The sequence below is a fragment of the Hemicordylus capensis genome, chromosome 1, assembly GCF_027244095.1.
Source record: "Hemicordylus capensis ecotype Gifberg chromosome 1, rHemCap1.1.pri, whole genome shotgun sequence".
Classification (NCBI taxonomy): domain Eukaryota; kingdom Metazoa; phylum Chordata; class Lepidosauria; order Squamata; family Cordylidae; genus Hemicordylus; species Hemicordylus capensis.
Genome location: NC_069657.1, coordinates 44,596,558 through 44,611,481, shown reverse-complemented (window position 1 = coordinate 44,611,481; position 14,924 = coordinate 44,596,558). Strand labels below are relative to the sequence as shown.

The 14,924-nt window shown below is 42.6% G+C and overlaps 1 protein-coding gene across 50 annotated transcripts in view; it reads left to right on the top strand.

Annotated features, from left to right (window-relative positions):
• Positions 1 to 14,924, top strand: part of NRXN3 (neurexin 3) — a 1,829,497-nt gene that overhangs the window by 1,622,850 nt on the left and 191,723 nt on the right. The window contains exon 24 of one of the 50 annotated variants that reach the window (XM_053245319.1): positions 12,434 to 12,605. The exons of the other annotated variants lie outside the window; for them this stretch is intronic. Coding sequence (XP_053101294.1) covers positions 12,434 to 12,451 — 18 coding nt within the window. The 3' untranslated portion in view covers positions 12,452 to 12,605. Of the gene's footprint in view, positions 1 to 12,433; positions 12,606 to 14,924 lie in introns of those variants that run through there. 50 annotated transcript variants of the gene reach the window in all.

Below are 14,924 nucleotides of genomic sequence, written 5' to 3'. Positions count from 1 at the left end.
CTTGGTGGTGTATGAGGGTCAACAGTACCCTCAGTGAAGGGTGGGGGCAGCAGTGGCAGTGGAACTGGAACAGTGGCAACAGGTCTTCCTCCTTTCCTCCATTTGCTGAAGCAGAGGGTTGCTTCCCATTCCCCTTGGCAAATGGGCCTTCTTCCCAGAGGTGCCTGTATCTCTGAGAGAAATCTGAGCGAAGAGTGGTGGCAGGAGGCAATTGTGTCATAAGTCTCTGGCGTTACTGTTGTCGTCTTTCATTCTCTCTCCTACTGCAAAGAATATTCCCATTTGAAGATGTGGATACTGGGCAGGAGAAGGCAGCAGCAGCAGAAGAGACTAGTAGCAACATGACCTGCTCCCAGCATGCTTGTTATAGGCCTGGGGCCTCAGGGATTTGCCATTGCCCCTTGGACAAGGCCCCAAATGGCCATCCCTTGATGCCACTGACCAGGTGCCTTTGAATCAGTTAAAATTATTTGTTCACATGTTATGGTGCATTATATAAAGGCCTCACATAAAATCACCCCCATTTAATTTAGATTGTGCAAATTGTGAAAGGGTTATGAATCTCTCCTCTGTTGTCTGATGTATCACTTTGTTCCTATGTGGTCTGGGAAAATAAGGGACTGTGGGCCAGGTTTTGCTCCTAGTTTGTGCCCTTATTTGATTACATAGGAATTTATTGAGCCCCTTCCGGTGGTGTTATGTTACTTTGCATCACTGTCACTCCAAGTGCCACTTGACCCTAGTTTGTGAAACTGCCCAACCCAGATACTTCTCTGGAGGTTCTCAGCCTAATCTACATGGCAGCTTGCTAAACCTATTGCAGCCACTGTGTTCTTGAAAAAGCATCAAGATGATTTAATAAAATGTAGACTGGCCTCTAAAAACATGGTTAGAGCAATGATTTCCTGGATGTACCCACACTACAATAAATGGTCTCATCTTGGCTGATATTAAAGCAATAACTCTTGACACTTCACTCTTCCCACTGAAAGTAAAAGTCAATATGCACCTCCATTACAACTCACTGTTTCTCAAGAGCAGGTCAGTTTATTGTCGTCACAGTGTAAGATGATTCTCTTTTCCTTCTATTCATTCAGCAAAACCGTTCAGCTTCATCTGCTTAAGCTATATTATATGAGTCAGTGGCTGGTTGGAGTTAAGGGTGGCTTCTGAGGCCCACTTCATATTTCTGTAGCTGTGGTTCTATGCGAGGGCAGATTCTGCCCCACTAAATATACTGGTGCTTGTCCAAATGGTAGTAAACGTGCATAATAGTACCATATAACTGACCTGAAAAACAGCCATTCATGTTAGATGAAATGACACCTTCTGCTTTATGTTTCTATGCATGGCAGAGGCACTACTCTAAAACCTCTCCAAAGTTATAGATATTATCATTGCGCATTGGAAATTACCTTGGGTTCTAGCTTGTTATATTCCATGTTTGATATAATTTTATTTTATAGTTTTGTTATGCCCCCTGGCCACACAATGAGGTGGGTTAACATCTAATTTAAGTCAATAAATGAAGAGGTTTTTTTAAAAATAGAATTATGTTCCAGGCTTCTAGAGAGCTTAATTCCTAAAGATGAATCAAAATATAGCTGTTCATCACTTTAGAAAAATTACATTCTTATTTTGATAGTGTGCCCCTGAGTTTAGACATTGAGCTCCCTCAACATCCAATTTAGTAAAGTCAGCTTAGTTCAAACTGCATGTTTAGTAGGCCTGTAAATATTCAACACTTAATAGCCCCAAAATTAATAGCAGATTGTGAACTGCTCAGGGACATTTTTGTATGGGGCAGTACAGAACTGTACTAATTAACTAAATAAAGAAATAAATCCTAATAAATAATGTGCTGGCACCCCACAGGTGAGCATTCCCAGTAGACAGCCCTGTGAGGGACCCGGCTCTCTGACTGACTCCCTATTGGTTCTGAGGGCTCCTTAAGCAGCACAGAGCTCTGCTGTATTATGGGAATTGTAGCCCTTTGCAGTGCTTTCCTTGTGGAGCTCTAGTGGGAAAGCACTGGAAAGGACATCACTTCTCTGTGTACTCCTGGAATACTTTTCAAGATGGTGATGAAATGCAGCAGGACTCCGTGCTCGGAACTGGTAGGGAGTCAGTTAAACAGCCTGGTCCAGCATAGACAAGCACATTGAAAATGATCACCTCTGTGTGCTACCAGCAGGGCTGTAGTCATTATCTGGAATTGGTTATTTGGAGCAGAGGCACTCTTACCCCTGGACTGAAGTCCAGGCTGAATTCCAGGGCCTCCACACCCCCTGCCCCCCCCAATCCTCTTTAGTCTGTACTGGGTGATGTGGCCGCTGGGCCACGCTACCGGCAAACACTGCGCCAGACGGCAGAGTGTGATTGTGATCAGAGCCGGATGGCCAAGCGTGACGTCTGCTTTAGAGGCAGAGCGGGGAGCGGGGGAAAGAAATTTGTGGGATGGGAATATGTTAAGTTGTGGGTTGAAACGTTTCTGCTAATGCGTATTTGCATAAATAGATCGGTTTTATATTCTACATTGTTGTGAGTTCAGTTGCTGTTTGTACCCTGAAGAATAGGGTTAAAAATACTGCATGTGTCACGGAGTGTGTGTGTGTGTGTAGGGGGATGATGCTTAACTTGCAATAGGTGCAGGCTCCAAAATTACCTAGGTGCACCTCTGATTTGGAGCCTAATATTTGCACAGGACTAATGTATATAATCAATGTATCCACTTCATAAGTGCGAGATTTATAAAGGTTTCACCTTAGATTTCATTTCTGGTCGAGATGTAAGACATAATCCTTCAAGTAATTAAGTTATGTGTTTGGTGTTAGATCTGTGTGAAGGTAAGATATTGTTTATGATGTTATCCATTGGTTATTTGTTTTAATTATGCCCCCCCCCACCAGTGAGACATGAGCAATTGCTAGAGCATTCTCAGGTGAACTCTTGGCCATCCTACATTGTGTGTGTTTATTAGACCAACCCATGGAGACTTCATTAGCTTTGTGCTCCTGCTTTTGTTGGTAATACAGATTATAGTCTTGGAGTTTAAGGGCCCAAAGAGAAAAAGCTCATATAATTCTCAGGTCACTTTATTTTTCTGTATTTCCCCTCTCTCATGGATCTTATAGCTTATTGTGCACATATATGCATCTACTCCCTTTCTTGCATTTTAAAGCTGATTCAGATGTGCAGAAATAGCTTATGGATGATGCCACCTGCATAACACAATTGAGGTTCACATACCTGATTGTACCAAAAACAAACAAACAAACAAACAAAAACCCTTCTCTGAACATGGAAACCTAGCTTGTCAAGATATAGATATTAAGCTAGTTTTCTATGTGCACAGCAGGGAGCATGTAAGATTCATGGACACTGCACGATGTCCTTCTTTGGAACATTTACATCAGCCATTAGGGTTCTTGACCTAAAGATAGATCTATCTATCTATCTATCTATCTAATTTTTTAATATTCTTAATAGCCAACATCCAGACTAAATTACTCAGTAGTACTACTCAGGAGTTACTCTAAAGGGCTACTTGATTTTCATAGATCTTTTGTTGAGTAAATTAGTTGTCAGCTAATATTTTTAAATAAATGCCATTTTAGACATCAAATCAAATCTCTTTATTTTGGTCAGCGACCAGCATGAGATTAAAGCAAATGTAGAAGAGAAGACAGTCAAACTTCTACTACAGACAATAAAACCAAATAAATTTTTAAAAGTCCTCCTCAGCATAGATCAAGGTACTAAAAATACTACTAAAAATACATAATTAAGAATAAAAAGAGGCAGCAGTATTTCATACTTATGGGCCTATTACACACAAATCAAAACTCAAACAGTTGCCTTCCTGACTCCTGCATCTAAGAGGGGTTAAACAATTCAGGAGCTTGGGAAAATTTTGTTGATAGATTTACTGATGATATACAGGTGATCCAAATACCTGCGTGACCACCTGCAGTTAGCCACATTGTAGCTACAAAAGTAGCTCTGGCCTTAAATCCATCACCTATTTTCCTGTTGTTAAGCTCTTACGCAAATGGAGGGCCGCGTTACAAAATTTGGCTACCTGTCTGATGGTGCTGGAATTACTTCCTTCCAACAGCCTGCCAATCATCTGAGGAGAATCAAGACCTGGGCATTTAGCCATTAAAGGGTAAATGAGATCCCGACGCAGGTCTCTATAGAACAAACATTTCGATAAAACATAGGAGACTGTTTCCACTTGACCCTCCCCACATGGGCAGAGCCTCTCCCCATAGGGAGTCCCTCTATATCTGCCCGGCTGAATTTTAGACATTGTTCTCTTTAAAGCAAACAAAAAGCATGGTACTTGCCTGATTCCTTGGTTACAATTAAAAGTATAAGTAAATATGTAATAAATGATGGAACTACTGAATGCATCATTGAATATGTGTTGTCAGTGCTAATGGTTTTGTGATCAGGTTTAATGTCTAGGTTAAGTAGACTGGAAAAAAACTTCCAGTAATAAGTAACCTGTATATAGCAACATTTTTTAAAAAAACCTGCCCTTTCTGAACTCTGCAGAGTTCTGTGTCACTGGAAAGTCTGTGCATGCCTATATCAATAGAAAGTGGTGTTGTTAAAAATATTGCTTGGTCTACTTGGGATTTCTTGTTTGCTGCACACCATTTAATGAAGCACTTTTGCATTGACTGGCTACCAAAGCTGCTTGCTGACCCTGAGTAAAAGTGCCACTTTGACCTCCTCACACATGAATGTGCTCTATATTCTAGCTCTGCTCTTTTTGGAAATGACATGTGTTGTATTAAATTACTCTCACAGACCTCAGGGCCCTGACACACCAGATTCGCTCATATTAACAATATCCTCTTTGGGAATTCCACTTTGCCTCACTGCTATGAATACAACATAGAGGCATATGGCTACCGTGCACTTAAATTCTTCTTCTTTTAACTCTGAAATGACCCGGAGTGAACGTTCCTACACTAGGACTGCCTCACATCCAAAAGAGAGGCGTATTATTCCTCACAGGCGTGTTCTTGATAGAGGCCTTGCTTGCTCCTGTGGCAACCTTGTCTGACTGGCTGTCCTAATTGGCCAGACCTGTACTTTATGACACAACACAAACGCTTTTCATTTTGAGACTTTACTTCAGGCATTTCAAAACACACCTGTGTTTTATGGCGGCATTCCTCGTAAACACAAAGCAATTTTTTGTTTATTTAACTAAGCTTTATTCAGAAACAACTCCATTTTTTCTCCTTCTCCGTTCCCTCCCTTTTCTTTGGCTATTCTTGGTGTCGCTTGACTTGATCCCCGAATATAAATAAACCAGATAGGGATTTATGGTCTGACTGTAAAGTGAATTTTCTGCCCCAGAAGTATCTCCTGAAATGCCTCACAGACTAGAAACATTCTAGAGCTTCTTTTTCAATGACATAATACATATTCTCTGATACAGTAAGCACTCTGGATGCAAAGGCAACTGTAACTTCCCTGTCCCCTTTTTGCTGGGTCAAGACAGCACCCAAACCACATTCAGACGCATCAGAGGTTACAATGGTGCCTGTTGGTGTCAAAAAAAGTGAGAGCAGAGTTTTCAGCAGTGGCCGATTTGATGGTGTGAAAACTAGCCTTGCAAGATGCATCCCAGTTAAATGCTACATACTTTTAAAAAAGAAGATGCAATGGAGGAACCTTTGATGCAAATTGTCTAACCGATTTAGAGTAATAACCACAAAGTCCTAAAAATGAGTGAAGTGAATCTTTGTCGTGCAGCTCTGGTGCTTCCCGAATAGCTCTCACCACGTCTGTTTTCATATGCCACTCTGAGATATCGCATGTCCCAAGTACATCACCATGTGTGTCAGGGGCAGAGCCACCGTTGAGCCAACAAGTTCAAAGAACCCAGGCCGCCACCCCTCAGTGGCCATGGCTTGCGCCCTAGACACACACACCCCGCACCTGAACAAACTAAATGCTCCCTGTGTCTGACATCAGATTCAGGGGGTGGGGCTAAGGGGCCACGGCAGTGGCAGAACCTGGGCCGCCACTGGCCTCCCTCCGCGGCTCGTGTGTGTGCAAAATGGACTTTTTTCTGCAGAGATATTAAGTCGGTGTTGTCAGAGTTTTCTTAAATCTTCTATCAGTTTAGCATCATGCTCCTAAATGGTTTTGCCATACACTAAAATGTCATCCTGGAAGTAAGTGATGCCATCTGTAGTCCAAAAAGTGCATGCTTCGTTCTTTGAAATACCAAAGCTACAGAGGCTAATCCAAAGGGCAGTCTTCTGAATTGAAAATGACCTTCTGGGATAATGAAGGCTGTGTATTTGTGAGAACCTTTGAGCAGAGGAATTTGATGATAGGCTGAAGACAAGTACCAAAGTTGTGACACCGAGACCTCTTTCAGAGTAAGCAGCATTTCATTGATATTGGGTAATGGGCTACGATGTGGGAGTTCACATCTCTTAAATCTATGCAAATTCAAAGTGTACCATTTGATTTTCGTACAACAACCATGGGAAAGGCCTACTCTGATGAATCAACAGGTTCTATGATGTTAGCATGCTGTAGTCTTGAAAGGTCCTCTTTAAGTAGTTGGTGCAATGCTATTGGTACCTTCTTCACTTTGTGTTGTACAGTTATCACATTGCCTTCATCTGAATTTTATGTTTGAAATGTATGGCAGTGCCAGGAGAATCAGCAAAAATGTCCAAGAAAATCAGCTATAATATCAGCATATGTATGCTCCATTATCTGTAATACGGCTTCCGTGCTATTAGGGTCTAACACAATCTGGAGATCTTTCTGATGTTTTCAGACCAATATTGAGACTTTTTTTGTGACACGTGCACTTTCCCTTCTGCAGTACATCATTTGTATTCCAGGACAGCAGTGAAGTACCCATTTATAGTAATTGGGGAACTTCTGTATCCCCATGGGTGGATGTCTGAAGGCTGCAGTTGCAGATCTTTGATATAGTAAGGAGTTTCTCATAAAGTAGATGGGAAATGATTATATGAACCCCTGGAGTGTGTAACAATAGTGTATAGAGAACCAGAATCAGCCAGCATCTGCACTTCATGGCCATTAAGTTTAACTTGACAATCTTGTTTTTAAATTCTGCTATAAACCACCTTGGGATTGTTTTAATGAAAGGCGGTATATAAATTTAACAATAAATAAATAAATAAATGTGGAGAAGCAGTGTCTGTAACACTTAAAGTGCTGTCTGGAAGTGGTTCATCTGCCTCATCTTTATCTTATAGTGGACATCGTAATATAGTGGACAGTAGGAGTGTGCACGGAACTGGCTGGTGCACGGAACTGGCTGGTCCGAACTGGACCCAAACCAGACCAGGCCAGTTTGGTCCAGCACCCTCTTGAACTCCCCACTCCAGTCCATTCCAGTGTGGAGGCAGGTTCACAATTTTTAAATATACTATTATTATTATTATTATTATTATTATTATTATTATTATTATTATTATTATCTTTATTACACATACCCCCTCTGGGGGAGTTGCTCGAGGCAGTGAGGGGTCCACAGAGGTGTCCCCCCCCCCGCCAGCCTCCCTTATGCCATAATTTGGCCTTTCCCCCTCGGCATGGTGGCCATTTTGGAAGCTGCCGCGCCTGCGCAATGGGCCTGTGCGTGGCTTGGAATGACCTGTGTGGCATGGGTCAGACCAAACAGGGGGTTGTTTGGTTCAACCCCAAACAGCCAAACCAAACCCATTCGATGTAGAGCACGTTTGACATTGAACCTGTTAACACATCTTTAGTGGACAGCAGACTTGCAAAGCTTAGCCAAGTGTTTTGCTTTTCTTGCACCTGTTGCAAGAGATCTTCTGTGCAGGACAGTGAGCAAAATTGGCTTTGTGGGCAGTCTCCACATTGGTTACAGTGGTAGCTCTTCCTTTCTTCTGCTGCCACTTCCTGGGGGCAGTGCCATATGAGAAGATTGGGATTGTAGGGATTTAGACTGAATAGCCTGGATTTCAGGAGGTTGGTTTTGGGGTACCAAAGAGAGTGATTTGGCACAGTGAAGAGGTGAACATCTAACCATCTCAATAGCTTCATTCAAGGTATGTTTTCACTCCAGTAGCAGTTTTTCACACAATTTGGAGCAGTTCGTTTTCATAACAATCTGATCCCTGAACGTTTCATCAGTAAGAATGGCAAACTCACAGGTTACACTTAAGGCACAAAATGCTGTAACATATTGATCAATAGATTCACCAGGCATTTGGAATCTGGAATAGAACTTGTAATGTTCAGCAATCACATTCAAAGTATGGTTCAAATGATCATCTAAGGCTTGAAGAGCATCATCACAAGGGTTGGCATCTCTTTCCAAGTTGCTAGGAAAGGGCAAATTAGTATATATTATTTGGCCTTCAGGGCCCAGGCAGTGATGCAATATAGCCTTCTGCTTTGCTGGAGTCAAATCAGGGGACAATATAGTAAGGAGGTAATTGCAGAAAAAGGACCTCCATTGTTTCCAGGGAAGAGCAGGTTCTCCTGGATGGACAAGAAAAAAGGTGGTGGTGGGATCGGAGCCATGCTGCAGTGGGGATCCAATGAACAACAGAGTCCAGGATTGATAAGGACAAAGTACCTTCAAGTATTGTGCAGATCAGGAAGCTGGAGAAACAAGCAGCAGCAGCAACAGCACAATGCAGTAGTTCAGGAATGTAGGCCCAATTATGTAATAAAATGAAGATGCCAGAACCTTCACAAGCTTTGCAAGCTCACACGCATAGCTGGTTCAAAATCTCATCAGCAAATGTTTTATAGCTGCTTCCCTTGTAAACACAAAGCAACCTTATGTTTGTTTAAATGTGCCATCGGGTCAGTGTTGATTCCTGGCGCCCACAGAGCCCTGTAGTTTTCTTTGTTAGAATACAGGAGGGGTTTACCATTGCCTCCTCCTGTGCAGTTTGAGATGATGCCTTTCAGCATCTTCCTATATCACTGCTGCCCGATATAGGTGTTCCCATAGTCTGGGGAACATACCAGCAGGGATTCAAACTGGCAACCTCTGGCTTGCTAGTCAAGTCATTTCCCCGCTGTGCCATTAGGTGGCTTTATTCATAAACAACTCCATTTTTTCTCCTTCTCCTTTCTTTCCTTTTCCTGACTCCACCCCCCACACTATCTACAGGTTCCCCACTGGGACAAACATATAGTGAACAAAACATAAAAGATTGCTAGATAGAATATAACAATCTGTAAAAAAAGATAGTAACTGTTTTCCAGGCTTGCTATCTTATTTATTTGCTGATTGATTGATTGATTGATTGATTGATTGATTGATTGATTTAGACAGTTCCTCTGATACCAACAAGTTCATCTGATACTAGCAAGAGGTTGATTCTATTAGGGCTGAATGAAATATTACTTAAAAACTTGTACTTTTCAAATTTTGTTTGGTCAAATGGCCCAAATCCAAATACAATAATTATATTGATTTAAGAACACTCCCTACCAAAATTACAGAAAATGTCTGAATAATCAAACAAAACTATCTATAAAGCTATATATATAACAGCATCTGATGGGTCGAGATTCCATATTGTCAAATATTGTTGCATTTTAATCTTGTTTGTTAGTCACCCTGGCATTTTCCAGATTAACCCCTACAGCGTATCTGCTAAGTGTGCTTCTGTACTTCCTGTGTTGTGACACCGCAGTCCCTAAATTGTCAGCAGGATGCCATTCACATTTTGGATGCCTTGTTTCATTACGATTTAGCCCTATAATGTTGCAAATGTGTTGCAGGAAAATAGCTGTATTTTTCCATTTTAGGAGGCTTGTCCCATACTTTGTGCATTGCAATGTAGTCTTGTCTGGATGGTTCAAATCACAGTATGATGATTTGTTGTTTTCTATGGAGCCCCTTTTCTGTTCTGGCAAGGACTCCCTCATCAGCAGAAGATTGCTGTGGCTCGTACCTCTCCCTTCCCTGGCTCTCTGCCAAAGCGCTCCCCTTCCCAAATGATCGGCCCTGCAGGGGGCTGGCATGAGGGTCCTCTCTTCTCCCTAGGAAATTGGGGCGGGGGAGTTCCTTGCAAACTTCACTGCTGCTACTGCTGCTGCCCAGCCACATTTGCTCGAGCAGAGAAGCATTAAACAACCCTTTACTCTCAGTTTTAAACCGTTGCACGATTCTGTCACACTTTGCAATGCTTTAACTGTTGCAAATCTCATAGTCCGGAAAATGCCCCTGAGTCTACAGAAAGAGCCAGGATACAATTTTAAAAATAAATAAATGTGAAGGAACCAAAAACTGAACCAAAATTTCCAAACACTTTAAAATAACTTAAATTGTTGGCTTTAGCTCTAATTTCCACTGATGGCAGGTTCTAAGAAGCCTCCCACAAAATCTTCTTCTTCTGTTTGCTTGATTCAGTTAATTTCAAAAGTCACAAAAGCCTTGTTGAAATCTATACAAAGATCAGGAGTTCTTGCAAAGTCAAATGCTTAGGCTGTGCAGATCTGATTAAGTCTACAAAGAGATTAGTGAATCATTTAGGTCCGACAGAAGCCAAGAATGGACTAAACATGACTAGATCTCAAGCAGTGGCACACCTAGGTAATTTTGGCATCTAGACCAGAAGGGCTTCGGAGGGGGCCCCCCACCACAAGGCCCCCTTAAAAAAATGTAATGCAAACTTTAGTTGGGCCTCCTGGGGGGGCCTCTCTCCTGGGGGGCCTCCTGCTGCTCCTTGCCCCACTGCTGCCCGTGCCTGCTGCAGCCCTGGCCACTGTGCAACTCCTTACCCTTCATGTGCACGGCCAGGGGGTGGGGTGGGAGGAAAGCCGAGCAGGCCTTGTCCTCCCCTGTTGTGGCGGCGGCAGGTGCAGCGGCTGGTGGGCCCGTCCGTCTGGTTCTTCATTGACTGTGCAGTGGGAATATCGCGCCGTCACAAGCCCATGACGTCGCGGGCTTGCGATGGCTAGATATTCCCACTATGAAGGCACTGAAGACCCAAATGGACAGGTCCACCAGCTGGTGCGCTGCCACCACAGGGGAGGCCAAGGCCTGCTCGTCTCACCCCCATCCCACCCCACCCCACCCCGGTCGCACACATGGCGGCTGCAAAAAGGGCAAGGAGCGGCGAAGTGGCCAGGGCAGCGGCAGGGCAGCAGGAGGCCCTCCAGGGCATCTGGAGGCCTCCCCAGACTTAGAAGGCCATGGACTGGGGCCCCAAGGTCTGAGGGTAAGAGCACCTCTGATCTCAAGCATTAAAATTACTTGACTTATGCTCCCTGACCCAGTGAGGGCAATATGTGTATGGAAACAAATATCCACACATGTAAGGAAACTACACGGTTCCTTACAAATTCTGCATTGCTTACATGATTCCCCTCACTAGTCCAGTGGCTGCAGTTGTGTGCACACAAAGCCTTTTAAAGTGGAAACCCACAAATAAAGTGTTTGCAGTGGAAGGAACATCTAAATTCCCAGTTGTTCCTTTCCCATCAACAGCTTTTGTGTGAGTTTAGCATTTTTAAAAGGGTTCTACGTGGTCAGTCCTGGCTACGCCATATCAGGGCTGTGATGTTCATCTGGGCTGTTGATTCCCAGTGATTAGAGAATATCTTGAGTAGTCAGAAGACCAACTGTCCCAGTATAATAAGGGGAGAGCATAGTGTTTTGTTTGTTTGTTGCTTTGTTCCAGGCATACATTGTTTTGTACCAAGCTCTCTAGTTTTTGCTGTGACTAATTTTTGCTGGTTCATTCTTTCTTCTTCACCCACTGAGGAAGTGCACCATTCTTTTCTTCTTCTTTTTTAAGATTGGACTGATTGAAGAGTTGTTTTTTTGTTTTTGTTTTTGTTTTTTTTAAAGGGTAGGGTGTTATAGAAAATTTGAAGATCTGCTTGTGTGTGTAGTGGGCGAAAAATTCAGCAGATGTGTGATCTGTACTGGTGGCAGTTCATGTGGCCCTCGACCAGATGCCTTTGTGGGTCCCTTAGGAGGCAGAGAATTGCACTGGCAGCTACAACTATTTTTTGTTTATAATGCAATGCCCTGTCCCATCATTGTATCTCCTAGTCTCATTGATGGGGACATCGCATTGTAGATCGAAAAGATGCCAGTTCAGCTTCCAAAGACTGGTCCAAGCTGCTGCTCCTAATGCTAAAGAAGGCTTACTTTAGCTTGGAGTGTTTCCTGGCAGCCATGATAGTGGCCACCATCTTTTCTCAGCAGGGCCTCAGGGGTCGATCGTGGGCCTTTAGCCATAGACCCTCAGCCAGTGCCAGAGCTGGCTGACACCGGTCTGGCATATGATTGGGAGCACTTTCCCAGTAGTTATCCTAGAATAAAAACAGATTTTATTGCAGTTGAACCTAAAGTGAGTTGCTTGCTCATATGTACTCTAAGTAATCCTAAGCATTGCCTAACTCGTTCTTTTAATTTCAGTGGGACAACTTTGAGTGATTTTCTTCATCATGTCAGCAAGTGACTCCATAACTCCATTTTCTTCTCTGTAGAATTGTAATTAATGTTGTGTCAGCAAGAAATGGGTTAAATAGATGCATGCCTTGAAATCTTTCCAGCCTGATCAACAAGACAATTCAGCTGAAACACTTGTCTTTCAACCAATGTAATCTTACTGACTTCAGTGCAAATAAATGGCTTTAATCCATCCTCTCCATTTTAAGTAGTATGCAAATTGCAATATTTGAATGCTATCCTTATGAGCACCATATAGTGCCAAGGAATAATTGAAAAAAGCACTAGAATACAAGTATAGAAAATACTGAGTAAATAGTGTGGTACAGTGGGTAGAATTTTGGAGTTGAAACAGGGAGACTGGGATTCAAATCCCTGCTCAGTATGAACTTCACTGGGACTGATTTTGGGTCAGGCACTCTCTCATCCAAACCTAACACACAGAGCTGTTCTGAGGATAGAAGGGTGGGAGGCAGCTGCATACGTTGCCTGAAGCTCATTGGATGAAAGGTGGGAGGCATATTCAATAAACAAATAAAAATAAATAAATAACGGCTTTACTAGAGTCAGGAGGCCTCCTCATTGGTCCCAGTAAGATTTGGATGAAGGACTTCTCTGGGTCTCAGCTTTTTACCAACAACCCTGCATACCTGCCTGGGGGCATTTTGTTTAGCCTGAGGATCATAGAGTCTTGATTAACACCTTCCCAGAAGGCACTGCTCTGGGAGCACTTACTTTCTTGACATGTCATGTGATGGAGCACTGCAAAGAAGATTTGTCAGTCTAATTAGCCTCTAACTGTCAGCCAGAGAAAAATACACTTGTCTCTTCTTGCAGTTGCCAAGGTACTTTCTTTTCCTCTTAGAAAATAATTTTTGGAGAAGGAAATTGGCCTCTAATTTACTCGTTGCTTGTTATGAGTCTCTAGTGACAATTTCATCAGCAGACTGCAGTACTAAAGTGGGGAAAATGAACTAACTTGATAGGTCCAGCTTTCAACTTGTGCTTCACAGGAACATTAATATGGCAGACAATGGTCTGTTCACCTCTTACGCCTCTTTTTTCTTGTATTCCATTGTTTGTGTTGATTGAAAAAGGCATGTCACCCCAATCATAGACATTTTGCATTAGTGTGTCGGAGTAACCTCTGGGGTTTGTGATGTTCTGCTGGAGCAGTGGTTAGTGCACACCCATTTCATCAACTGATTTTGCTAGGGCAGCAGTGCAAATGACAAGAGGTCTAAAAGGCAATGATACAAACAAAGGCTGATGAAATAGGCATTTTTAGCTGAGAGTCGAGAAGAACCTGAAGAAGGGGAATACAGTCCATGAGCCAGGTCGACAAATTTTGGCCATCGGTACTGTCTCAGGGTTATTTTTGGCAACATCTACTGCCCACTAGAGAGGATAGTATTGTTGCCCTTACATCTTTCTCTGTGTTGTCATCCCTTCTTTATCCCTACCTCCAAACAATTAGGGTCATTTGCAGTCATTTTTGCATTGGCTATCAATATGCTTCTGGGCAAAAAACAAAGTGCTGGTGATAACCTTTTAAAGCCCTAAACGGCTTAGGACCAGGTTATCTAGGAGAGTGCCTTCTTCTACATGATCCCTACCATGCATTGAGATCATCGAGAAAGGTCTTCCTCCGTATAACGCAGGCTCGTCTGGCAGTGACTCAGGAGCGGGCCTTCTCCATAGTCTCTCCTGGGCTATGGAATGTGCTCCCTATAGACATTTGTGGTTTAACATCTTTGCCATCCTTCAAAAAAGCCCGTAAGAGACATTTTTTTCAGCCAGGCTTTTAGTAATCTCTGAATGTTTTAATTTTTTTAACTGCTGTTTTTAATAGTTTGTTTTATTTTTTCTTGTGTTAGTTTTTGTGAACTGCTAGAGCCTTTGGATTCAGGCGGTAGATTAAATAAATACATAAATCTAGTGGTGAGGGCAGGTGGATGGGGGCTGAAGGTACTGTTGGCTGCTATACTGTAGTATCTTATAATGTTATATGCTACACTGTAGGGATGCATGCCAATGATATTATAACCTTTCTCCAGGTGCTATGCTTGCACTGAACTCTTTACCTCCATCTCCACAAAATGACACCCTATGCTAGAAGCAGAACCCAGCAAACAATGAAATCCAAGTAATGCCTTCAACCCCCATGCTCAAACATGCATCCTGAGACTGATGTTGATGCTCTTCAGATAAATTATATCAGCAAATCAGACAAGCAAAAACAGTTTGTTCATCCATTCCATAGATGACAGAAGCACTACATTTTAAATTACATGAAGATACTTTGACTAAATATTAGGAGACCCCTCTTAACTGTGGCTTTAACCCAGTTATACACCATTGGTGTACTCAATAGTTGGTGTACTCTATAGTTCATTGGTGTACTATATTCATTGGTGTACATCATTGGTGTACTCTATAGTTCGACATGCAAGATTGC